The 27255-nt window shown below is 49.6% G+C and overlaps 1 protein-coding gene across 2 annotated transcripts in view; it reads right to left on the bottom strand.

Annotated features, from left to right (window-relative positions):
- Positions 1–24743, bottom strand: part of ABCA3 (ATP binding cassette subfamily A member 3) — a 45565-nt gene extending 20822 nt beyond the window's left edge. The window contains exons 1-10 of one of the 2 annotated variants that reach the window (XM_079945691.1): positions 24547–24743; positions 15742–15812; positions 15324–15588; positions 14301–14428; positions 13438–13603; positions 10571–10830; positions 8517–8633; positions 8119–8239; positions 3844–4017; positions 1077–1258 (exon numbers count right to left, since the gene is read on the bottom strand). In XM_079945691.1, coding sequence (XP_079801817.1) covers positions 1077–1258; positions 3844–4017; positions 8119–8239; positions 8517–8633; positions 10571–10830; positions 13438–13603; positions 14301–14428; positions 15324–15588; positions 15742–15795 — 1467 coding nt within the window. In that variant the 5' untranslated portion in view covers positions 15796–15812; positions 24547–24743. Of the gene's footprint in view, positions 1–1076; positions 1259–3843; positions 4018–8118; positions 8240–8516; positions 8634–10570; positions 10831–13437; positions 13604–14300; positions 14429–15323; positions 15589–15741; positions 15813–24546 lie in introns of those variants that run through there. The other variant, XM_079945692.1, reaches the window with a different exon arrangement.
- Between the last annotated feature and the right edge of the window lie 2512 nt (positions 24744–27255).

A 27255-nucleotide genomic window follows, 5' to 3' on the forward strand; every position in this document is an offset into this window, starting at 1 on the left:
GTTTTAAGTGACTGAAATCAGAATGTGTCTTACAAATCACAGAAATGCCATAGTTTTAACTGTCAGTATCTTTCTTTCTTAGTGATGAAGTAACGGTGCCTCTAAGAATCAGGGTCATCTTAGATTTTTTTTAAATGTATTTATAGCTTTATTTTATTTTTATTTATTTGGCTGCACCACACAGCTTGTGGGATCTTAGTTACCTGATCAGGGATCTGAACCCTACCCTGGCAGTGAAAGCCCAAGTCCTAACATAACCACTGGACCGCCACAGAATTCCCCAAGGGCCATCTTAGATTTGATGAAATACAGTAAATGGATGCTTGATAAATATTTGTTGAATCAAAGAACGAACGATGAAGTGGCACCTGGCTAACCTAGCTCACCAACAGGGAATTAAGTTAACGATACAGTGGTACATCCATGGAATACTGGGTAGTCATTAAAAAGTGAAGTTGGTTGATAAAATCACATATGTTTAAATAGAAATATATTTATACATAAAATTTAAAAATTTATAAACATATGTAGATAAAAATCTAAAAACATATTTGTAAATAGACCACATGTATATGTACTTAAGATATCTAAGCTGTACTGTTACGTTAAAAAAAAAAAAGCAAGTTTCAAGCATTTTTACAATATAATCCCCCCATCTAAAAACAAGCGTACATATGTTATAGCTGCACATGCATAGAAAATCATCTGAAGAGCTACACCTCAAAGTGTCAGCGATGTTCATCTCTGGGTGGTGGGAGTGTGCTGTGCACTCCAGCACGTGATCGTTCTTACACAAAGCTCTATTACTTTGTAGGCAGAAAACCCAACAAGATGTTTTTTGAGAAAGACGGCTGGGAGGGGGCTGTGTACTGGCCCTGTGGCAGGCCAGCCAGCGCCAGCTCCTCCTCTCAGACCTTGGAGCGCAGGGATAACCTCGGGCGTGGGGGTCTCGGGGTCCCTAGGACACATGGCTCATGACAGCGCACAGGGCATGCATTGCATGTCAGGGACTAGAGGTGCCTGGGGTGGGTGCTGGGCCCACCCCTACCCCCACAGAGGTGGCTGTCAGAACTTACCAGGATGAAGAAATACCAGGGCTGGGGCACACCGAACTGGCCTGGGAAGATGGCCTCCACATACCAGGTCACCAGGCTGTAGAGGACGGAGTCCAGCAATAGCATGCCGAGCACTTGCCCAAAGGAGAAGTCGTCGTCCACGTTGACAGGACTCAGGAGGTCTCGCCACTGGACACCTGTGCCTGGAAGACATGCCAGGAAACAGGCCTGAAGCGGACCCGTGGTCACCAATGTACACGTGTGCGCAGCAGTGCAAAGTCAGTGTGACGCTTCCCTGCCTACAGCAAACCTGACAACTTTCTTCAGGCCTTTAGACAAGAGCAAGTCACCAAATCGGTATCATAGAACTAACAAAAGCTTGTGAACTGACGAGAGGGGCTCATGTTTGATTTATGACATATACACACATAAACACATATCCATCTACATAACATACTTGTACATACACACGGATGCACATACACGTGTACATACACATACACACGTACACATATGTGATCTGGGTAAGGCCAACACTGGAAGAGGCTGCATTTAATATAAGTCTTTTCAAAAAAAAGGAAACACTCCCGGCATAAATAAAGCTCTGTTTAGTGGTGCTCGTGGTGTTCTGTCCTCTCTCTGGTTTGCAACATCACAGTCCAAATGATGCTTGGGGATTCTGTGAGGCTGGACCACCTGGGTTGGCTCGAGAGCCCGTGATGGAAATGGCTGCTCTCCAGCCTTGGTCACTGTTCACTTTCAAACAACTAGAAGTTTGTCTATTTTAAGAAAATTCAGGGACTTCCCTGGTGGTGCAATGGTTAAGAATCTGCTTGCCAATGCAGGGGACACGGGTTTGATCCCTGGTCCGGGAAGATCTCACACACCGTGGAGCAACGAAGCCCATGTGCCACAACTACTAAGCCTGCACTCTAGAGCCTGCATGCCACTACTGAAGCCCACAGGCCTAGAGCCTGTGCTCCGCAACAAAGAGTAGGCCCTGCTCGCCACAACTAAAGAAAGCCCGCGTGCAGCAACAAAGACCCAACACAGCCAAAAAAATAAAAATAAAAAACAGGAGAAAATTTTTAAAAAAAAGAAGAAAATTCAGTATAGAATTTTGAAAACCAAGAGGTGCCATGTAGTTAGACTCCTCTTTATAAATGGCTTTTTAAAAAGCATTTGAACCCTGGAAGGGACTATGCCTTTAAAAAAATCTACATTTTAGGGCTTCCCTGGTGGCGCAGTGGTTGGGAGTCCGCCTGCCGATGCGGGGGACGCGGGTTCGTGCCCTGGTCCGCGAGGATCCCGCGTGCCGCGGAGCGGCTCGGCCCGTGAGCCATGGTCGCTGGGCCTGCGCGTCCGGAGCCTGTGCTCCGCAACGGGAGAGGCCGCAGCAGTGAGAGGCCCGCGTACCGCAAAAAAAAAAAAAAAAAAATCTACATTTTATCACACACTACTGAACATGGAGAACCATGTATATTTAAAAGCACCAATGTCATAGGACTTTTGCCAACTGAAGAAAAATATTCTAATTAAGGATAAAGCCACACTAAAGGTTCCCGTGGCCACCCACCTCCCTCCCTCCTTAGACCCACAACTAGGAAGCTACAACTAGGCATTGCATGACTGGAAGAAACCAGAGCATTCAGCCTGATAGAGAACATCTGGGTGGGGCGGGGTGAAACCATCTCAAAATGCACTCAGGTCAGTCACTCAGAAGCGAGGTTGTATTTCACCTCCTGCTAGCAGAGCCAGAGCAACACCAGGAGCTCCCGGGAGACGGACACCGACACAACACCAGCCACGCATAAACTCATCCTGTCCCTTCTGTCTCCGCTTGGAACCAAGGCAAGTGAGACAGAGGCAGGGCCAGGTCTGGGTCCACTTGCCTCTTCAAGGCCCTTCTGTGAGGTGGTCTGAGTGATCCAGAAATGAACGGGGCCTTCTCCTAAGAGGTGAGCACTCCATCTCTGGAGATTTCCCACTAGATGTGGGGTTAAGGGTTAAACTAGGCGTCCTCTCAACCCTTTAGAGGAGCAGCCTTGACTCTACCATGTGAAATCTGAGCATCTCCTGCAGGGTTTGCAAAATGGGAGCCCACAGGCCAACGTCAGCCCTAGAGGTGTTTATTTGACACCCATGACATTTTAAAAATCAGGAAATTTCACAAAACTCAAGAAAGCAATGTCCTGGTCTGTGACTTGTTCCTCTCTCAGGCCTTCCTGCTGTCATCACCAATTACTGCAGGAGGTATCAGGGAAACAGGAGGAGGGGAGATGCTAGTTCTACAAGTTCACCAAGAGCTGGGAACCCTTCGAACCCTGCAGACTGAGACCTCTGGCCTAGGAATCCTAAAGCCTCGAGAGGCAGGCAGAGACTCAGAGGCGACCAACTTGAATCCCACCATTGGCAGATGCAGACGCTCACGGCCAGCGTTTTCCTGAAGTAACGGCCAGTTCCAGGCAGGGCTTCGAGGGGTGCTCAGAGCCGGGACCGCAATGGCCAGGTGGTGGCCAACATTGCATTGGACACCTCAACTTTCTGTCCTGTGAACCACGTGTCTCTGACCTACCTCTCCTGTGGCTCTGGTCACTCCTCCCCGTCTGCCCTGGGCGTGAGCCTCCCCCTCGCCGAGGACCTGCCTTCCAAATGCACTGTTCGTTTAGCTGTGCTGATGTGTCTGATTATCATTGGAGCGAGAGTCTTGAGTCTGGAGTCCCCTCTGCTTAGACCCTCTGGGGTAACTGAATCAGCAAGGACAGCCCGTGTAAAGGAAAATACTCACCTTTTGCTTCAAATTTTCCTATGAGCTGGGCTCCCATTGCCATGGCAACATTGGACAGGAGGCAGGAGAACAGCTTCTGGCTAAGCGTCATCCAGTTGTATCGAGGGGCAACGAAGAAGTAAGGGATGTACGTGAAGAAGTAGAGGAAGCCCCCGATGGCTGCTGCCACATTGGCTATGGGCGGAGAGAGGAAGACAAGTGTGCCAGAACCAGGCGAGGGCATCTGCACTGATGGGCTCCATCCGTGGCACAAAGGACGCCTCTCTTGGGCGAGCTGCCCAACCCCAGCCTGGCAGGAGCCGGGGACACGGGGACACAAGCCTCAGTGCTGGGGGGGGGCGCTCCATGCTCGGCTCTCAGCCTCTGCCCTTGTTGGCGTGCCTGTGCCCACCCCAGGAACCCCAAGGGGATTTCTCCACCCTCTCCTGCAGACCTACCTCCAGCTATCTGGGCATCGCACACCTGACATGACTAACACGGAGCATGTGATCCCCCGCCTGGTCCTGCCCCATCTTGTTCACTCGTGCATCCCACAGATACTCGCTGGGCACCTGCTCTGTGCCAGGCCCTGTTCCAGGCACCAGGAAACAGAACAGACAAAGCCCTCCACTCGGGGAGCTTAGGATCCAGTGTGGACACAGCCAGTAGACAAGAAGGTAAGTAAAGCAGATGGTGCTGGGTGGGTACAGCCCTGTGAAGAGCAACAAGCCACAGACCTGGGACAAGACACTCCCTAGGCTGAGGGTTGCAACTATAACCAGGCGGCCAAGGAAGGCTTTGATGAGGAGGTGAATGTGGAAAAGACCTGAAGGAGGTAAGGATGGGGTGGTGGAGGTGTGGGGAGACAGCATGGCTTCAGTCGACGCAGTGCCCTTACACCCTTTGGTCTTAAGACTCCTTTAGCTGTAAACAGTTGTTGAGGATGTCAAAGAACTTTGTTTATGTGGGATACAAACATTATATATATGTCAACATTCCACTGTGTCAGAGATGAATACTAAGAAAATGTTAAGATATTTAAGAATAACAATAATAAACCCATTACAAGTTAACATAAGTATTTTTATGAACAACACCTGTATTTCCCACAATTTAGTGGGAAGAGTAGCCTTGTGAAACATTCTTGCAAACCTCTGTAAAGATTTAACCAATTACAGCTGGATTCTCATATCTGCTTCTGCATTCACTCTGATGTATTGCCTTGTTTTAGGTGAAGTGAATGAAGAAAATGAGCTTCACAGAGATCAGCAGTTGGAAAAGGGACAGGAATTTTAATAGCCTTTTTAGGTATTTTGGATATTCTTTGCTACCACACCACCACTTAACAAGGGGTGGTTTCTTAAAGGTGAGGTGCCACGTGGAATCAACCTGAACAATGAACTTTTTATACTCTGTTATGTGAAAATCTATTGGTCCATCTTGTACCTGGAATGGGTTATTTACTATTCTTGCATGATTTTGTAACATGATGCATGGCCATTTGGAAAATATTGCTCGTTGGGCAAAGAACATCTTCCAAATGTTGACACATTTTATTACACCACATAAAAAAAATCACACTGGGTAATATTATCACTAATTTCATAAAAAAGTAAGTAAGTACTGGGAGGCTGTAAAGCTCATGGTGGTAGATTAAAGTTTGCAAAATTCTATTTTTGTTGCCTGAAAGCCTGAATTTTGTAATTGACATCAGATATTGTCAGTTGTTTTCCTCAAAAAGGCAGCTCACACTTGAGAAAATGCTTACCAAATACCAGCAAGTGAATGACAGTGTGATGGTCATTGCTTCAAGCAAAAATGGTGTTCTGTGAAAAAAGTGGCTAGTTCAGCTGACAACTCGAACACCTGCACACATGCTGTTCCTCAAGAGAATCATTATACTACAATACTCAGGAAGCACTTTCTGTGGACATCTCATTCAGTCATGCAGAATATTAGAAAAGTATACTTGAGAGTCAAAGGTTAACAAAATTAACATTTTTTACTGTTCCGTCAAGGACATTTTTGAGTGAAACTGGCATTTTTGTTTGTTTGTTTACGAGAGTGTGTGGTGTGAAGAACACGCCACTGTCAAGTGCAGTTTGGAGCCTGTCTTGATCGTGCTCAGGGCCGGCAGTTTTACCACTTTTGCTTTTGCACCATCAGTGCACATGTCAACATGGTAGAAAAGGCAAATGACATTCTGATATTATCACAAAAAGTTCTGATTTTGTGAACCTCTAAAGGTCCCAGGAGCCCGTGGACCACACTGGAGAACCTCTGACCTGGGCAGAAACTGAAGAGGGGCAGGGGCAGAACCAGGAAGGCCAGTTATGGGGCTACCGCTGTCAACCAGGCTGGAGATGACAGTGGCTTGGGCCAGGGCAGGGCTGTGGGGGAGGTGGGAGATGGCTGGAGTTCAGGGGTACCTTGTGGTACAGTGGACAGGATTTGACTGGACTGGGGCAAGATGCTAGAGGAAGAGGAGTCGAGGGCATTCCCAGGTTTTTAGTGTGAGCACATGGTAGAGATGGGGAAATGGGGTTTTGAGGACACCATCAGTAGTTCAGGACACGTCTGACTGAGACACATGTTAAACATCTAATGGGAGTTGCTGGGCATGAGTCTGAATCTGGGAATTATCCCCATGTTTAAAGCTCTCCAAAGGAGTATGTTTGAGTAGGAAAGAGATAGACTTCAAAACAAGAATATCAAGGACTTAAGGAGGAAATGAAGAAATGCTTCCATTGATAAAAGGAGGATTTTTCCCCACAAAAATGGATGAAGAAACAAGAATAAGTGGATATGTACAACAATCAACTGGATAGTTGGTAAAGGATAAATATAGTCATAGAAATAAAATCTCAAAGATGAGACACAGTCTAGAACATACACAGTCAAAGAGAGAATTAGGGAATTAGAAGACAACTCTAAGGAATTCATATAGAGCTCAGCACAAAGAGATTTTTTTTAAGGTATGAAAAAGTAGTTAAGAGACATAAAGAACAGACTGAGAGATATACTTACACCCAAGAGGGGTCTACTATAAAAAAAAGCAAATATAACAAGTATTGGTGAGGATGTGGAGAGATTGAAACACTTTTGCACTGTTGGTGGGAATATAAAACGGTTCAGCTGCTGTAGAAACAGTATGGCAGTTCCTCAAAAAATTAAAAATAGAATTACTATACAATCCAGTGGTTCTGCCTCTGGGTATACACTCAAATGAACTGAAAGCAGGGTCTCAAAGAGATCTTTGTACACCCATGTGCATAGCACCATTATTCACAATAGCCACAAACGTGGAAGCAACCCAAATATCCATTGATGAATGAATGGATATGCAAAATGTGGTCTATACATATGATGAAATATTACTCAGCCTTACAAAGGAAGGAAACTCTGACACAAGCTGCAACAGGGATAAACCTTGAAGACATTATGCTAAATGAAGTAAGCCAGTCACAGAAAGACAAACGCTCCATGATTTCCACTTACGCGAGGTCCCGAGTAGTCAAATTCATAGAGACAGAAAGTGTAATGGTGGTTTCCAGGGTTGTGGGAACGGGGTAGGGAGTTAGTGTTTAATGGGGGCAGAGATTCAGTTTTGCAAGATGAAAAGATTTCTGGGGATGGATGTTGGTGACAGTTGCATGACAATGTGAATGTACTTAATGTCACTGAACTTTACACTTAAATGGTTAAGGTGGTAAATTTATGTCGTATGTATTTTACCACATTAATAAAAAAAAAGTTACGAGACATGAAGGACAGACTGAGAGGCTTCAACTTAGGTCTAATAGAAGAGAAGGGGGATTAACAGGGAGCAAAGTCTGATTGATGACGAACGGAAATGCAGAACTGAAAAGACTTGAGTCCTCAGATCCAAACATCCATACAGAAAAATCAGACCTAGACTGTCAGCTGACTTCTTCCCAGCAATAATGGAAATCCGGTGGCAATAAGGTAATGTTATCAAAGCGCCAAGGAGAATTTTATACGCAGCTAAGACAGTATTCAGGAGTGAGGGCAAAACAGAGACATCTTCAGATACACAAAGTCAATGAGAATTAACCACTCACTGAGCTTCACTGAAAGGACTGTTCAGGGATGTACTTTGACACCCAAAAAACTGAATCCAAAGGAAGGCACAGAGTAAAGAAAACCTCAGTCTCCGGGTTATTTCTGCTCAGATGCCCTTGGACCCCTTGACCTTACTCATCCCAAGAGAAACTGCCGGTCTTCTGAGGTGTGCATCACCCACAGACCTCCACTCTCAGAGGCAGGACAACTCACCTTTGCTGAAGAAAGTGCTGACCATGAAACTGAAGGAGATGGAGGAGATAGCAAAGCAGGCCAGAAAGACTAGCACCAGCGAGGGGTCACTGTGCGCGAGCACTGCCACATTCTTCTTCACCTGTGCAGCCATCCCGTTGGCAGGTGGGGGCAGGTCGGGGCAGGGTAGGGGAGACAAAACCAGGAAGAGTCTCAAACTTTCCCAGCCCCAAATGGAGCTGGTAAGGGTGGGAGAAGGGCTACACCAGTCCTCTCTACCAAAAGGGCAGACTCCCCAACCAAAGCCATAAATGCGGAGTCTTGGGGTCTCCCTGGTGGTGCCACAGCTGTCTCTGGCCCTCCCACCAACTCCAACGCCTTGCTTTTCATGTGAGACCCCCTTCTGAAGCCACACTCACCTTGATGCAGAAGAGCAGGGTCATGAAGGAGACGGTGATGAGGAGGAAGAGGAAGAACAGGAGGAACCATGCGGTCCAGTGCAGCCAGCTGCTGAGCCCCATCATGCGCATGTATTCCTGGGGGAGGGGCACATGTGCTGCTCCACACGCCCCACCGCCTGCCACCCCTGCCACACCAGACCCCAGGAGCCTCCCTCACGCTAAACCTGCACCATCCAATACAGCGGCCTGCGGCCACACGTAGCTATTTTGGCTGAAATTACTTAAGATTAAAAAGCCAGCTCCTCAGCCGCGCCAGGCACAAGTGCCCAGTGGGGCCGTAGAGGACAGCAGACCCAGGCCTGTCTGTTACCATGGACAACACTGGTCTGGGGGAGGGGACCAGGGCTGATTAAGTGTCTCTTGTGTACCAGGCACTAAGGTAGGCTGATTTTCCAACTTCTTCTCATGGACAATTTCAAACCACCAGAAAAATAGGAAGATTGGAACGGTGGCCACTCACATACCACTTGGGCTCAGTGATCATTCAACATCCCGCCACACTGTTTTCATCTATGTACCTGGAGGCGCGTGCACGCACAAACATTTTTTCCTGAACCATTTCCTTGTCCACTGCTAACCACCTCAGTGTCGCACCATTTTATTAAAGTTATTTAGGCACCGAAGTGGACAGGACCCACCTCATTAGTTCTCCCAGCCCCTCATTTACAACAATTTAAAAGCGCCAACAGGGACTTCCCTGGTGGTCCAGTGGTTAAGACTTCGAGCTTCCAATGTAAGGGGCACGGGTTCAATCCCTCGTCGGGGAACTAGTAAGATGCCACATGCCACACGGTGTGGCAAAAAAAAAAAAAAAAAAAAAGCTCCAATAATCACAGAGTTGGCACCACTGAGAATACTCTAAACGTCCTTCCACTGGCACTGCAGACATTGCCAAAGGAAGAACTTCACATAAATTCTGGGTAATTCTGGCAGCGTCAGAGGTGAGAGCTTACAGAGGACACTATTCATCCAGATGTACATGGTTATGTCAGTGAGATGCCTGTGGAGCACACCTCACACACTTCCACACACTTCTCCATCCCCCACGACACTGCCTGACAGCTGGGCACCACAGCTGTCCTTGATCACATGCAAAGTTCGCTTCCTGCTCTCCATGTACGTGAACATTTGTCTTGTGTTGACCTACTGTTTCAACAGAAACAGAATTCAACCCGCATACGTAATTCAGAATTTCAGTAGCCACATCAAAAAAATTTAAAGGAGGACTTCCCTGGCGGTCCAGTGGTTAGGATTCCGCGCTTTCACTGCCGAGGGCGCGAGTTCCATCCCTGGTCGGGGAGCTAAGATCCTGCAAGTCGTGTGGCGTGGCCAAAAAAAAAAAGTTTAGGGACTACCCTGGTGGCACAGTGGTTAAGAATCCGCCTGCCAATGCAGGGGACACGGGTTCGAGCCCTGGTCTGGGAAGATCCCACATGCCGCGGAACAACTAAGCCTGTGCGCCACAGCTACTGAGCCTGTGCTCTACAGCCCGTGAGCCACAACTACTGAGCCTGCGAGCCACAACTACTGAAGCCCACATGCCTAGAGCCCATGCTCCGCAATAAGAGAAGCTACTGCAAAGAGAAGCCCACGCACCACAACGAAGAGTATCCCCTGCTCACCACAACTAGAGAAAGTCCGCGCACAGCAACAAAGACCCACCCAATGCAGCCAAAAGAGTTTAAAGGAACAAATGAAATTAGTTTCAACAATGTATTTTACTTTACCTAATGTATCCAAAACACTGTCTTTTCAATGTTCAGTCCTTAACATACAGCACATGAACTACAGCGCTTTATCAGGGTTTTAAAAATCTGGACAGAACAGGCTTGATTTCAAAGAAGCCTGAGATGGGCTGAGCCATGTGGGCACTAGCCCCACGCCCAGTTGCCCTGGTGCCCCCAGTGCCCAGGAGCTGCCCCCACCTGATGACAGGACTCAGGACACGACAGCCCATGGCCACACTGTGCCCGGACTCAGGATCTCTCAAAGCCAAACGCAAACAGGGTTACCTTCAGTTTCCTCTCTTTCTCTTGCACGACAGCCCGGATGATGCTGAGTGAGGTGTAAGTGAAGCTCAGCATGAGCAGCAGGGGAAGCTGGTACTGGATGGCGACGAGGAAGGGGTCCGAGATAAAAGGCGGGTAAGGGAACCTCTTGGCGATCACGGTGAGCTTCTCAAACAGCTGGTGCGTGGAGGCGTTGGCGTGGTACTGCATGACAGCCCTGTCCACGGCATGCTGCACGGCCAGGAAGCCCTCACGGATATACCCTGAGTGCAGGAGCAGAGGACGTTCCGGCATGTGGGGTCGATACATGTGGGAGAAGCCAGGTCCTGGGTGCTGGTGCTCAGAGCGCTGAGGGCACTGAGCTGGTGAAGTGGCCTGGGGTTTCCTGCAGGCCTCCAGTTTGCAGGGGCCACCCTCGCTCTTTGGCTCGAGGCCCCTCCTTCCACCTTCCAAACCATCCAGGCAACATCTCTCTGACTGGCTTCCGTGTCATCACATCTTTCTCTGACTCTCTCTTCTGCCTCCCTTGCCCACTTTTAAGGACCTACTGGGATAATCGACAAGTCTTGTTCCCTTGAGACCAGCTGATCAGCAACTTTCATTCCATCCACCCTTGAGTTACCATCTCAAAGGGAGGCAGGAACCACAGACCAAAGGCCACCACTACACGACCTTTGTGTGCTTTGTGGTCCCTCCCTGCTGGCCCTTTCTGACTCCCCACATTTTTAAAGTGATAAGGGCCAGGGGGATACGATATTCCAGTCCACAGTGAGGCTTGTGAGAGGCTGAGCCTATGGAAGGAGTACGGCATAGCCTCAGGAGAGAGAAAGGCAGCCTGGATTCCTGATGTCCGAGCCCAGGGGACAGAGAGGGGACATGGGGTGCGGGTCTGGGTGGCGTGGGCACCCTCATTCCTAAAACAGTGACATTTAGAACACCTAACATCCTCCAACACAGAACTGTCAGCTGCCTGAGTTCAAGCTTCTAGAATAAAGAAAAGCAATTTTATGCCCACCCCACCCCCAGCATGAGGTCACCACATCTGTGCACTTCTACCACCTCCCTTGAGTAAGTAGTTTTATATGGCTGCAGAAATAGCAGGTGCTCAGTGAATCTTACCGCTCATTGTGCTGGGTGGGGGTTTAGTTCTCATCTTCACTGTGACCCTGCAGAGTAGTGAACGACATCTTCATTGGACAAACGGGGCCACTGAGGCCCAGGGCGTTGAGCCACACAAAGGGGGAGGGGACAAAGCTGAGACGGGACCCTGGTCTCTTAGCTTCAAAGCCAGTGTCTTTCTCACGTCACAACGCCTCCCCCAGGAAACGTCCTGCCTGCCTCCTGCTCCCTAGTTGTTCTTCCATGAGGTTCTGCATGCTGCCATGGGGTCTTCACCACCACAACCTCTGCAGCTGCTCAGCACTGAGGCAAAGCCACCCTCTGTGATCAATCATGTCCCACTACTGAAGTTTTTATGATCATAAACAATGCTGTGGGGAACTTCTTTTGTGCCTCTGCATTTTCTCCTTCTTTCAGACTATTCCAGGGGCTCAATTTTTATCAGGGGTCTAAGGTATGGACATTCGGGGGTGGGCTTGGGGGGAACACTGGCCTAATTCTTGGAGGGCCTGCTGTGTGCCAGGTTCACATCCTTTCCACATCTCTTGGGGTCTTTGTGTTTTTTTAAAACTGATTTGGACTAAGGAATCATTTATAAAACAGAAGGTATTTACCCTTTGTCATCTGCTGGAATGTTTTCCCCAATCTCTTATTTGCTTTCAAAACTGGTGTTATGTCTTTTTCTCTTTTAGCAAATTTCAAGTTTGTACGTAGTGAAATCTGTCAGTCTTTTCCTTGGAGAACTTTTGCCTCTATCGCTTCCAAGCTTAGGAAATTGTCCCCACAAACAGGACGGACAGCCCCGCCCCAGGTCACACAGCCAGTGTCTCTTGCTGCTGGCCACAGGCAGTGGGCGTGGCAGCTGATGTGGCTTCTCCTCCTCTCCAGTTGGTGACCTGTCCAGGGCTTCATTCTGGGGCCTTGCACACTTCACCTTGCCTTGCTCGTCGTCTTAGCTCCTCTTTTGGATTTAAAATCTTTTCCTGGAACATTAGCCTGGTGATAGGGTCCTGGCACCAGAAATAAATCTAAATGCTGGCTGCCTCCTGCCTTCCTGGTGCTCTATTTAGGGCATTTCTGGGTCTTTTCATCAAAATCTCTAACAAGTTCTGCCTCTTGCAGACCTGGGAATTAATTCTGTGTTCTTTGCAACACCCAGGATGCCTCCTGGAGCCTGTAGCTGGGCCTCAGCTTGAGGGCATAGTCTAGTCCTGGGCCCCAGTTACTTGGTTCTAAGATGGAACCTTGGTCAGAGAAGACAAACAAGCCAACTACCTTCCAGAGTAACAGCGAACAGACCGACACACCCTCTGGCAATACAGTGAGCTGAGATCCGACTTCTGCAAACATTCCACTGACTCAATGAAACCACGGACAATTACACAAGGACAACAGAGCGTACAATGCCTATGCAACTGTACAGAGAGAGGGGCAAGGAGAGAAGGGAAATGGAAAACCAAGCCCAAAAGACCCAATGCAAACTGAAGCTCCTTAAAAACTGAAATATAAATGTTTCATTCAACAGCACGTTTGCTGGGAAATAGGGAGACAGCCTTTGCTGTTTTCAAAGATTATTTTGCTTTTCAGAAGCCAGTTTTACTGGATGTTTTCTTCCTTCTCCTACAAAGAAGAAGGTCAAATAATCATAAAAAATCTTCCTCCAGAGAAATGCAAGATGGGTTTCCCCGACGTGATGATCATGAGCCAGCACCCCGGGGGAGGGAAGGAGACCCCCTAAAAGTGTTCCTCACCAGGTTCTCCGCCATCAGGGGATGTGGGTTCCCTTGGTCCTGGGCTGGGGAAGAGTGGAAAAAGGGAAGTGGTGTGCCAGCCTTCTGTCTCTCTCAGGAAAAAGGAGCCTGTCTGGGTCCACATGTAATTTCTTCGCGTGTAACTGAACCGTAAGTGATATTTCACCTACGGAAACAAAGAGAAAACCAAGTGCTCTAAGGGATCCAGCCAGAGGAGCAAACGTCTGCATCCAGTGGGAGGGCTGGGGGACCCTCATTACCGTGACCTCACCACTGCCCCAGCCCCCGCCAGTGTCTGGATCTCAGGAGGTCAGAGTGAGCGGTCCTGCCAGGGCACAGAGAGCCCAGGGGCACCTCTGCAGTGCTCTTCACCACCCTCTTCTGCCATTACCAATGGGAATTCCATGCATGACTCGTCACTGCTAACCAGTGCAGGGCCACCAGCGTGATGCTGAGGGACCTGACGGTTTCCCAGTCTTATTGCCACTGGGGCAACCAAAAAACCTTTCTTTTTGTTTGTTTGTTTAAATATGTAACAGAAATTCTAATGCCATATGGTGCTAAGTCCCGAGTATCTGCTACTTTCCTACTTGTCCTATTTGACTCTGTCAAAGGAGACCTGTAACGCCTTTCACAAAATGAGAGGACAAAGAGGGGCCACAGCAATGGTCTACGGCCACTTTCTTCAGACACGCGAGGTTTCTAAACCGCTCTGGCCTGATGGGTCAAACTCCATCAGGGCCCCTCAGTGGGCTGAGAGGTGATTCTGGACCCAAGGGGAAAGTCGCATTTGCTCCCAGGCAGGCAGAGCGTCTCTGGCTCCTGGGGGAGGAAGCTTGGCTCCGTGGGGCTGGGGTCCTCACCGCCAGCGGCAGGGGATCCCTGCTGTGGTTGAAGGCATGCTCGAACACCACGGCGGCCAGCACGTTGGCAGAGCGGTTGTCGTACCTGACGTAGTCCTCAAAGTCCTTTTCGGAGGGGAAGCCGCGAGCTGTGGGGAGGAGGGGGGCCCAGAGTTGCCCAATCGTCCACTCTGCTTGAGAAAGCTGAACCTTCAGATAAAGGACTAAAGCTTACAAGTTTCTCTAGGGCTTTGTAAACCTTTCCTAAGACTCGAGGAGGCTTTTGTTTTTGGCAGAGACGGGCTGCGGTGAAGACTGGCAGAACCTCACCATCGAAGCCGGCCCTGGGCATCTAGAAGCTGAGAGCTGGAGCAGGGCCCCTCCATGTGGGCAGCTGCCCTGCCCTGAGCTCTGCAGCCAGCATCAGTTTCTCTCATAACCATAATGGTGGGCTTTAAAAATTCAAGTGGACACTAATGTATAGTCTGTTCAACGACCTCTCTCACCCAGACCCCATTTCACATAAAGGGTTTGACTATAATCACATAGTGAGGGACCAGGGATCTTCCCCTAAGTGTTTGCTACACTGAATTAAACAGGCCACAGTGCCAAAATCAAGAGGGAGAGGAAAAGGGATAATACTTTCTATTCTGAAAGCAAAGACCTAGCGAGGGTGACTGGCACATTTCCTGGGAATGGCCCTCAGCAGGCTTCTTGATGACCTTTATCAGAGCTGTCCTCCCAAAACCATATCCCAGAAGAGATTCCTGGCACCGGGGCCTTGCCCCCATAATTAAACAGCTTTGTGGGGTATGTGGACGCCATCCCCACTCTGAATAGCCAGGGGCTGTAAACTGTCACACACACTGCTTCCCACAGCCGTCATAACCCTGGTCCCTGTTGCAATGAGACATGACACAGGGATTTGCGGGCCGTGCGGCCACTACAGGGCAGACTGCATTGCCTGCTGCCCAGCTCCCCGCCTGGCCAGTCCCTGCCCCAAATCCCAAGTCCCGCAGCACTACTGAGTCCCCGACAACTCACCTCTCATGTTGATCACCAGCATCCTCCTCACTGTCTCCACAACGGTCCTCACGGCGTCACTCTGGGATGGGATGTAGGCGAGCTCCCAGGCGGCTCCCGGTGGCGGGAAGCTGAAGAACAGTGGCAGCTCTCGGATGGACTGGCCGGGGTAGAGGGTGGCATTGGGCACGTTCTCTGACTGGATCTTCAGGCGAAGCCAAATCAGGATCCCAGAAAACAGCAAGGGCAGGAAGAGCTCCAAGATGGTCACCAGGACCTTCCGCTTCTAAAGAGCAATGGAAACCGAGGGCTGAGGAGTGCGAGGTGGAGGCGAGGGGCTCTTGGAGCCCCTCCCACTGATGCCCCCTCTTGCTGACACCCCCTCTGCCAGGCCCCTCTCGCCCTTCCCCCTGCAGCATGCCCCCAGGGCCGGACCCACCTGCAAAGTGTAGTTCTTCCAGAGCAGGAGCGCCAGCTGCCTGAGCACCGCCATCCTTGCCAGAAGGGCCGCTAGTTGTGGACCAAAGACAAAAAGGGTGTTGGTTCAGGTTTGAGAATTGTGTTTGGGGAAGGCAGGGAGAGTGGGGGAGAGTCAGTCCTGAGACACAGACCCTCCACTTCTCCTCACCTTCTTTTGTCCCAGCCTAACTCAGAACAGCTCCCCAGAGGGAGAGGCCAGTTCTACTCTGTTCAAGGAACACACGCCCTTTTAGGAAGCTGACTTTGTTTCTTCTGGAAACAGGAGATGAACGGCAGGGCTGGTAGATGCAACGTGGCCAATGGAATGGCAATCATTCGATGAATGCTATTCAGATGTTCTCTGTGGTTCGTATGAATGTGCTATTTCTTAGCAAAAACTCAGGCTGATGGAATTCCCCTCCCTGACTGCTTTATTCTCCACCATCACAGAACAGTAAAAGGAAACTCAGCCCAGTATCCTGGCTGCCGGCTGATTTCTAAGACCTGGAGAGGGCTGTGGGGGAGCAGGGGAGGAGCCTGGGGTGAGGGCCCTCAGTGGCCTTAACCCAGGGGCAGACACAGCAGGCGAGGCGGACGCGTGGGCAGCAGGATGGTATGTACTCTCCCACCTTGAACCCTAAGAACCAGTTTTTCCTGCTTTAACTGTGAGCAGTGGTCTGTGAGCCTCCACACGACACTGGTCATTTTCCTCCAGAGAAAATCTACTCTATGTCAGGTATGAATGTTATATTTAAATCTGGCACGTATGGCTGGGAAAATCTGCTGAGACTAATTATCAAACACAGTGACAGCAGAAACAAGAACAGAGCTTTATAAAGGTCTTCCTCAATTTAGGGAAATCTATGTCATGAGACTGCAGTGTGAGAAGCAGAGACACGGAGCCACACTAACCTCTAGAGAAGGAGGGAGTTGGAGTTAGCTCAGGAAGACCCCAGGACGCTCATGACTAGAAGCACCTAGTTCTGTAAGCTGCGGGCATGAATGCCGAGGCTGGACCTGACGTGGGCAGCGAGGGCGGCAGAGGAGGGGAGGCCCTGGAGAGCTCCTGGTCACCGTCTGCGCCAAGTATGCAGATGGAGCGGAGAGGGGCCCTCCACAGCTCACGGTCCTTCAGGTGGGGAGAAGCATCTGTGACTCACAGGAAAGAGTCCTGAGTGCAGTGAGCCGGCTCCACACTCAGGTCGATACTAACCCAACACCATCCATTAGGCGCGTCAGGACGGCACGGACAAATGGCTGGTAAATCCTTCATTAGTTAACCTGCTCTAACACTATGGCCCAAAGAACCCATCTCGAGACCCAGTGCGCATGGAGCGAGAGCTTGTTTTTTTTTTTGAAACAGCCAGTTTTGCTTTTGACTTCAGTTAGCTGAAAAATCATTTCCATTAAAGCTCATTTTTAAATTAAACTCTCGCTTTTAAAAAAAAGATGTAGCTGTCCATATCTGCCTAAAAGTAGTTCCTCAAAATTTAAGCTTTAAAGGGCACTCAATAAATATTAGTAGAAAACACAACTGCAAGAAGTTATTTACAAATTAACTTAAAATATGGCTTTTATTTAACCGTATGGTTAAAATATGGAGAGATTAAAGCTAAAATAGCAATGAAGGGCTATTAAGTGGCAACTTAATAAATTATCCAAATTCTTTTAAAATTAATAAGATGGAAAAACCTGTCTTAAAATCAGTCGTAGACAGTTAATAAAAGAGCAGTAGTGTAATGTTACCCACGAAGGCCTACGGCCTATGAACAGTTTCAAGAAGTGGTTTAGGCTAAGAGGGGAAAGCAGTGCCTCCAACGGAGCTGATCATCCCCACAGCAGGCTGATGGGTGCCTGTCTTGGCAGAGATGAAGGTTCTTTCTCTACCAAGAGGGGAATGTGAAAAGGTCACAGTTCAAAGAAGTCTTCTGGTCAGAGAAGTCGATGACTTCCTTTTCCGGAAAAGTCTGGTCAAGAAAGGACAGGTCCCCACGCTTAATCCCACCTCTCTAGGCCCAGAGGGGTGGGCAGGGCAGGGAGACAGACCGTCCACCTTCCCACTAGGACAACACCAGACAGCAACACCGGGGAACTGACCTGAGTCCTGACAGAGGCTCCTGGCTGAGGCTTTCCTCTGGGGCTATGGGAGGTCTGGCTGGGAGAAAGCGGCCCTGCACAGAGGGCTCTGGGGTGGGGCCGGTAGGCCTCTGGAGTGCGGTGGGCTGACCTTGGAGCTCGGGAGCACTGACGCCTCACAGGATATCAGGAAGGGCCTGGGGCTCGTTGGCATGACGCTCCGGCCACCTTTGGGCAAATGGAGGGTGCCAGAGCATAATTTAAAAAATAATCATAAAACGCCTCTCACCGAGGTAGGAAATCGAAGTGCAAAATACACTGTAAGCATGTTACTTAAGCAAAGCCAAGTCCAATATCAAAGAAACATGGATTTCGGGAATCAGAGAACTCTGGGGTGGCTTTTGTTCTCTCCTGGTACAATAAACTGTAAGAAGCTTTTATTTTATATACTTTTATATTTATAGAGCCTCCTAATCCAGCCCTAACTTCTGGTACCATCACCCTTTCAAAACTAAGAAACTAGGAGGAAGTGCCTGACCCAGGATCACACAGGAAGCAAGGCACACACCCAGGATCTGAGCTTCCTAGTTTGTGTTTTTACCACTACACCCTTACAGTCTGTGTATCCTAAAAGCAGCAAACATCTTTATAAAGTCTTTATGTATTTCTCCCAGAACCTAACATTAGAAATCAAAAAGAAAAAATATCCCTTGAGCCCCACCGCCTTAACAGACATCATACGTGTTTCTGTCTCCTCAAGGCACCCAGCTCTTTGCTCTGTGCCTGCCATGCTCTATCTGAAGTCTCACTAAATGCCATACTCGTGTCTGTTCAGTTTGAGCAGAAAAGGAATTTAAAGGAGGAGATTCCCAGAATTACAAAATCTGGGAAGCTTTCTGGTTGCGACAGCAAATGTACACGAGGAAAGGAAGTTAAAGTTCCTCAAAACACTTAAGACCGCGGCACTCAGAGTCCCTCAGAAGTGGCGGGGGTTGCGATCCAGAACCAGCCCAGGCGGGTCCACTCCAAAGCAACCGCTCGCAAAGCCCCACAAGAACGTCTGAGGACTTCTCCCAAGGCTCACTTCACTCCTCCCAGGACAGAGCCGGGAAGGGAAGGGAAAGCTCTTTTTACCACGGAAAGGCGTGTTTGCTTACTGTTAAAATATTAAACATTACACAAATCATTGAGTATTTCAATGTTTGGTTTTCAGGTGAGCAGTGGAGCTGGTCCAGAGTGAGTGCCTATTGTGGGCTGCTAACTTCTGAGAACTCTTTTTTTTTAAAATATTTATTTTTTTGGCCACACCAGGTCTTAGTCGTGGCATGTGGGATCTAGCTCCCTGACCAGGGATCGAACCTGGGCCCCCTGCATTGGGAGCATGGAGCCTTAACCACTGGACTAGCAAGGAAGTCCCTAAGAACTCTCTTGATGTCACACGGGATTCCTCTGAAAATGGCTGTCCCGGTTTGGGAAATGGTTGTCCTAGTTTGGGAGCACTGTGCTGGGTGCTTGCCACTGCGTGTTGAGTCCCGACAGCTCTGCTTCCTGATTTGGGTCTTTTTTTTCATTATGGGCTTGAATATGTCCTCCAGTTTCTATGTGCCCAAGCAAAAGAAGCTTTTATTTCTGCATATACAGAACAGAATGGTGGTAACGCTTCTGGAAAGATCACTGCTGAGTGGGCCTCAAGGCCAGCAAGCAGAAGTGGACGGAGCCCCGAGGCCAGGCACATGCTGTTATGTCACGTGTCCTGTCGTATCCCGAGCTCGGTGCCTTTCCTTCCACGGAAGCCATCAGCACAGGCCTGGGGGAAGTCATCGCTGGGAGGGAGGGGGTCTCAGTAAGGTCAAGGCAGACATCTTGCTGTCACACAGACAGCAGACAACCAGGGCTCTGCCCTCTTGACCACACATGTGGAACAGAGAGATGCCCTTGTTGGTGGTGCTCGCTGGGACTCGGCACTTTTCCTGAAGACTGAGGTGGGTGAGGACCCATTTCAGCTGGGAAAGCATTTCCTTCTCACACGGGGAGCCCACAACAGTCAGCGGTGTTAAGTCTACGTGTGTACACGCTGCAGAAGGCATGATAGGTACTTCACGTTTGCTGGTAGAATCTGTGGTTTTTTAGGATACACAAAACAAAAAAGCATCTACTCATCCAACTAACATTTGCCAAGTACTTACTGTGTGATAGGCACTTATACCAGGCACTAAAGATCTGGAAATGAAAATCACAGTGTTCTTAATCCAAGGAGTTCACAGTCTGCACATGCTTGCATGTACTGTAATCACTATAACTGAAGCCAAATGAAGCATCATGAGATTCTGGAGATCAGGATTCTGTGTGTATGTGTAAGACAGGGTGAGCTCTGGGAAGGCTCCCAGAAACAGGTGACACAGGAGACCAGTCTCGGGTTTCTTGTTAGTTGAGGTAGGGAGGGCATTATAGGATCATGAAGAAATGAAAGAGTGTGTGGGGGGAACAGCAAGTAATTCTGAGTGGCTGGGGAGGAGCACCAGGGACGGAGCCAGAAGGGGAAGCCGACCAAGGCCTTGGATGCCGTGCCAAGAAGGGAGCAGGGGTAGGGGTGGGATGGGGGGTGGGGAGGGGATCCAAAAGTGCAGTAATTCTGCTCAAGGGTGTTCTGTTTTGCTTATAATCTTTTACCCAGTACATGATCTTTTAAATTGTGAAAATATCTAATTCAGTGGATTCTGCAGGTGAATGTCCAAATACCAATAAGCACTGTAAAAAATAGGCTGAAAATAGCAGGCACATTTATAGAGGGTGGTTCCCACCAGTGAACCCCACTATTGGTCTTCAAGTGGGATGAGCAAGACAATCTGCTAGAGTAAAGGAATGGCAAGAAATTCTACTTTAAAAATGAGGAAAAATTGGTTTTACTAATATTTAACACATGAATGCACCCTGGCACTCTTGCTGGCCTGTGTGTCAGCAGCCACAGCATCTTGACAGAGGAGGGGCTCTGTGACACGTGGGTGATGACTGGCCCTCGCCCGCTAGTTTACTTTAAGTCTCTCAGGTGTGTTGGAGTTTACATGCTTTGGGATATCGTGGTTGTGGTCAATTAAAAAAAAAAAAAGACTCAAATAGCTAAAGCTTTACAATACTTTGCAGTGATCTGGGGAGTTGTGAATACCTGGTTATCTTGTGACTTAGAACTTAAGGAGGAAATACATATTTTCTTTCATGAGAAGTGTCAAACCTGGAAACCTTTTTCTTTTTTTATTCAATGACAAATGAGCGCAGCAGCGTGTGAGCTAGCTTACTGGTTTTAAGCCAATGCACTCAAATCTGTCCCTTCCAGGAAAAGGTGACAATGCATGAGTTACAGCTTTTCAAAATAATCTGTGCCAAGAACAGAGCATTTATGAAAACAGACGTTTGGCGATGTTTCCACAGGTGTGTAACTGTATTGCCAAGGATGTGGCAAGTGCGCCATCCACATGAACACTGACACCTGCACAGCAAAAGCTTTGGGAACCAGGACTTTCACCTCCCCTGATAGCCCCTGAACACTTAGCAGCCCAGATTCATCAAGAGCCCTCAAATGACTGGCAGGTGGGATTGAAAAACAAGTACCAGACGCACAGCAAGTCTGCATGCCTCCCTGAGGTTCACTGTGCTTACCTGTGAACCCCTCAAGAACCAGGAACTGAAATAAACAGAACTCAGAACCACACCTTCAAATGCTGGACTCAGGTTTCACCGAATTTATAAATAGGATGTAGACTTGATCACATGGCTTTCTTTTAAAAACAGCACACATTTGTATAATAGATTATGTACTATTGATACACTGAAAAATTTAATCGTGTTCACTTCGCCTCTCATCCACTTAATAGGTCTTTATTTGTATGTGTTTCTATGTCCATGATATTCAAGACAGTAGTATATGGCTTTCTTTTATAATAAATAAATAAAACGTATGGTGGTGCATGCTCAAATTCTTTTACATATAGCAGTGAACAGGAAAAAAGCTTGTGGACAACTTATTTACCGAAATGACCCTTGTGTGGTTAAGGTGGGAACAAATGCCACAAGCCGCAGTCATTGTCCAAGAGCCCCATGAGGCCAGGTTCAAGGCCATGGTCATTTGCATTGGGAGGCCCAGATGGAGACCTAGTTTACAGGTCTCACACTCAATGCCACCACCTGTGCTGTCCTGGGTCAGGGCGGCGGGCTCCTCAGAATCATGTGGCTCTGAGTTTACACTGGAGCTCCTGGCAGGGAGTGGTGGGGTATATTTTTGAGCCAAAGGTGTGGCCCAGAGGAGGCTATCAGGAGAGAGTTCTACAAAATCTGTGCCACTGCCTGCTCTCCTAACCCCTGCTGCAGCCTCGGGCCCATTCCCCGTCCTGCTAGCCTTCTGCCTCTCTAGGTGTAGGAAACGAGGTAAGGAGGCAATTGAGAATCCCCTGAGAGAGGTAACCATGGATCTTCTGCAACAAGCAAGGCAGCAAGCTCATTACTCAGCTCCTGCAACCACACTTATCTGCCCGTTGACTCCAAATCTCTCCAAATGTGGCGAACGACTCAGCCAGTCGGAGCGACAGGCACTGTCCAAGTCTCCCAGGACAGGGACTGCCACACCTTACACTTTCCCGGGAGTGTGTGGGCCTTCTGTGGTTTTGTCGGCTTGGAGTATCACCCACCATTCCCATCTTTACTTTCTGAAATCCTTCCTATCATTTCCCAGTCCAGGTCTGGCTCCTCTGTGAAGCCGCCACCGACAACCCTGACTGGTTCAGGGGTTCTTTGTCTTGGCTTCACAATGGAATCTTCTGGGATAATTTAAGACAGAAACTGATGCTGGAGGCCCACCCCTGGAGATTCTGGGCTGTGGCCTGGGCATGGGACTCTTTCCCGGGTGATTCTAACATGCAGTCAGGGTTGAAACCTTCTGCTCTTGTCGAAAGCCATCCCTCCACCTTTGCATACTTGAGGCAGCTTTTCTGGATGTCTCATGTAGCACTTATCTCCTTCTGTCTTAGGTCAGTTACTTGTGAATAAATCATCTCTTTAGCTCCATCCTAAGGTCCCCGATCGTGCACAGAGCCTTGCCCATCATTCTCCCCAGAGTTCTAGAATGCTCCCCGCCCCGTAACAGACTCAATAGCAGAGGAGTCTACTGCTGTTTCAGGAAGCAGGGCTGGAAAAGAAACTGTTAACTAGGGAGTCTTACCTGGGCTTTCCCAGTTGAGACTAAGTTAAAACAGCTTCCCATGGACTGCCTGGCATATGCACTGTGGAAAGCTAGTAACTCAGAAAAAAAAAAAAAACCAACAGCTTTAGCTCCCTCTCTTGTTCCAAAAGGCTGTTTCAACAGAATGATGATAGATCACCTTAAAGAAGGAAAGATGTCATCCTGTTTGTCAAATATAGTAAGCAAGTGTTCAATTAAAAAAACCAAACAAACCTCTGAGAAGTTAAAAAGGTGTGGGGATTCCCATGGCATCCATTTTTACCTGTTTTCCCTTTCTTTTACTTTTCCAATGATGTTAACTTTCTAAAGGAAAACATCCTTAACCTTTTCACATTTACAAAAGGCAGCATCAAAATGTTCTGAATCAAATGATATAGCTGCTCAGGAGAAAAGAGCATAACTCTTCCACTTGCACCTTGCCTGGATTTCCACACTGCTACAGGGTGTCATCCACTTCTTCAGCAAGCGTTCCTTCAGTGCCTCTCATGTGCCAGGTGCTGGCTATGTGCTAGAAGTGCAAGCCCCACAAGAGACAATCTGTGCCTTCAGGGAGCTCACAGATCAGGAGGCAAAGGGGCAAACAGAAACAACCCTATCAGGTAACAGGCTTTAATTAGGCAACGTCCAAGGAAGTGAGGAGGGGCATTCATGCATGCGACAAATATGCACTAGGCATGTGTCCTAAGCACTCATTTAGGAGATAGTCCCTGCCCTCATGAAGCTTATAGTCTAGTTCAGGAAGGAGCCAACACCTATGTAAACACAAATTCATACCAAGTACAGACTGACCATGGGCACCAGGGCTGTTGCAGGCCCTTCTGCCTAGACCAGGAGGTCCCTTTCCTTCTGTCCCTCACACAACTCCCACCACTAACAGTGGACCACTGGACCCCCATTCTGAGGCTCATGAGAAGGCGGGTTTGGGAGCAGGGCGGACTCCGTTACGGGGATGCATTCCCACCCACACTGGGAATCTCTGCACCGAGAGATGAGCCAGTAGCATCCTTGGCGGGCCTGCCTCAGCTCCCCAGCCTGTGATGCCGCCTGGCTTTAGCAGGCAAGTGCTCAAACTGTCTGCCGGGTGAAGGCCAGCGGGTCTTAGCGTGGTAAATGTCTGTCCACCCTCCTCGCCTCGGCACAAAGGATTCCACAACGATTCTAGCTCCGGGAAGGTAACGTTTCCCCAAGGAGGGGCCGGCTTTGGGGAAATGCCTGAGGGGATGAGGACACGCCCAGAGGCTCGCGCCGAGGGGAAGCCTGAGTCAGGGCGGCCTTGCACTGCTGGGAGATGCACCTGCTGCGCCGCCGGAGGAGACCGCGGGCAGGGCGGGGGCCGGGCAGGGCCGCGGGAGGGGCCGGGTGCCCGGCCGGGGAGGGCGGCAGCCCGCGGTGGGGAGGGGGCCCCGGGCGGGGAAGCGGCCCCCGAATCTCGAGCCTTGGGAGCCAGCGCGCGCGAGCGGCGGGTTCTGGGACACTCACCGACCCTTAGCGCCCGGGCGGCAGCGGCCGGGGCGCTGCCCTCTCGCGGGGTCCCCTCCCTCGGCTCCCGGCTCTGCTCTGGCCTCGCGGCGGCGGCGACCGCTGCTGACAACTGCTAGGCCGCCACGGCGGGGAGGGGGCGCCTGAGACCCGCGACGGGCAGAGGACCGGGCCGCTCGGGGTCCTGCAGGAGACGCCCCTCGGCCGGCCCGCGCATGCGCAGTGTGCCGCCCTGCGGGTGCCAGCCCCGCCCCGGGACGCCCCGCCCCTGATCGCGCGTGCATAGGGCTCAGCGCGCCCGCTACAAGGCCGGCAGGAGGGGCGACACGCGGGAGTCTGGGCGAGGGCTGGATCCGGTAGGAGAATCGCGTGGTCCGCAGGGACTTACAGGCGGCTGAAGTAGTCTTCGCCCGAACCTCTGCCTTCCCTGGCCATCCTCCATTTGCCCTCCAGCACTGTCTTTCTGTTGGGCGCCGTACACCTCACGGAGGGAGGGCGCTTTGCTGCCTCAGGCCTGGCACGAACGCTGCTGGGCGGAAGAGGCCCTGGGGGTGGACCTCCCTAGGAAATTTCTAGAAAACGACCCTGGGGTGGGCAGGACGGCGCAGCGTCCCTGAGTGTGGCCGCGGTCCCGGGGCGCAGTTCAGAGGGGCAGGGAGGCCTCGGGGTCACCTCAGGCAGGAGGGTCGAGAGTCAGGGTCAGGGTTACCTCAGGAGGGTCACGGGTCGGGTCGGGTCGGGGTCCCCTGAAGCAGGGAGAGTTGTGAGGCTGGGTTGGGGGTCACCTTGGACGGGAGGGTCCCGAGGCCCGACAGGGATCACCGGGGGCGGAGGGTCTCGAGGCGTGGGCGGCGCGTGGCTAACAGTCCACGCGGGCTGGCCCCTCGGTTCCCGACTGCCCAGGTCGTGAGCGCCGCCAGCGGCCCATCATTTCCGAGGATCCTCCCGCGGCCCGACGTGCACCTGCCGGCTGGCTGCCCAACTGCCCTGCTTCCCTCTGCCCAGCCTCTGGCGGCTCCTGGTTGAGGTGGCGGCTCCTGGTTGAGGTCGCCGTCCCAGGACGCCGCCTGCTGACCAGCCAGGCCCCGCCCCCGCTCCAAGCGCGCCTCTGGAATGAGGACAAGACTGACTGAATCGTAAAGTAATGACCCAATTCGGGAGGCAGACCTCTGCCCCCCAAGACTGTTTATGGATTAGTGATAAGAGTGTCTCAGTGCCCCCATTTGTTTACTTAACATCTTTTATTATCTGAAGTAGTGTTATTTACTTGTTTGTTTATTTTTTTCTGTCTCTCACCAGAAGATGGGCTCCATGAGTAAAGGGACTTTGTCTAGTTCATGGCTACATCCCAGGGTCCTAGCATGTCTGGTACAGAGGAGGCATTTGATAGATATTTGTTGAATGAAAGGGTCACAAAGACCTGGCTTCAAATCTTGACCCTATCCCCTAACTAGTGCAGGCATGGCATTTAAACTTCCTGAACCTCAATTTCCTATCCCTGAAATTAAAATAATACCAAACTCAAAGGTAATTAGTATTTCAAAGTGAAATGAGAAAAAAAATAAGTGCTTATCGCAATACCTGGCACATAAATGCCAAATAAATGGTAGTATAATGGAAATATAACTAGAGACTTATATAGTCTGGTCTCTGTAATGAGGATTCAGAAAAAAAAATTGAAGGCAATTACTGGATAGGTAGAAGAGTGGATTATTAGTATGTGACAAACATCTTAAAAACCGTCTCTCCCCATTATTCCTCACAGACTGCACCCCTTCCCTCCCAACAAAAGTGCTGGGAAAAACTCTGTGAACCTGGCTGACTCGTCCTTCTCTTCACCCTGCTTCTCTTAATCTTTTTTAATTTCAGGAACCCATCCTTTCCATTTCTAACTTACATTGGTTACACCTTGCAATTTTTTTTCAAACCCCTTCTAAACCTGATCCCAGTTTTGCATAACCAAATACAGAAACAGAACTGGCTGACTCAGAATTTCCCTTATATGGAAAGTGAGGGTAGGGGCACAGGAAAAAGAATGACCATGCAGATCAAGACAGACATCTGGGGACTTCCCTGGTGGCGCAATGGTTAAGAATCCGCCTGCCAATGCGGGGGACACGGGTTCGAGCCCTGGTCCAGGAAGATCCCACATGGTGCAGAGCAACTAAGCCCGTGTGCCACAACTACTGAGCCTGTGCTCTAGAGCCTGGGAGGCACAACTACTGAGCCCACGTGCCACAACTGTTGAAGCTTGAGCGCCTAGAGCCCATGCTCTGCAACAAGAGAAGCCACCACAATGAGAAGCCTGCGCACTGTAACAGAGTGGGCCCCGCTCACCGCAACTAGAGAAAGCCCGTGTGCAGCAACAAAGACCCAACACAGCCAAAAATAAATAAATAAATAAATTTATTAAGGAAAAAAAAACAACTGCAAAGAATTCTATATCTTTGTTCTTAATCATGTTAGGGTGCCTGCTATTGTAATTATTATCAATTATCATAATCATGAACGGGAGGGTGTGAAGGTCACTGGCAAAGGCAGATTGTCACATGCAAAGATTCCAGGCTCTAGACTCCTGTTCAAAAACAACTGCCCACAGTGGGCTGGACTCTTCTGATGCTTTTCAACAATCACTGAAAAATCCACCAATGTTCTGCTCAAGGCCCACTACCGAAAAAAACAGAACAAACCTAGATGCTCCATCTAGTC

Source organism: Stenella coeruleoalba (assembly GCF_951394435.1).
Source record: "Stenella coeruleoalba genome assembly, chromosome: 15".
In the NCBI taxonomy this organism is placed as follows: domain Eukaryota; kingdom Metazoa; phylum Chordata; class Mammalia; order Artiodactyla; family Delphinidae; genus Stenella; species Stenella coeruleoalba.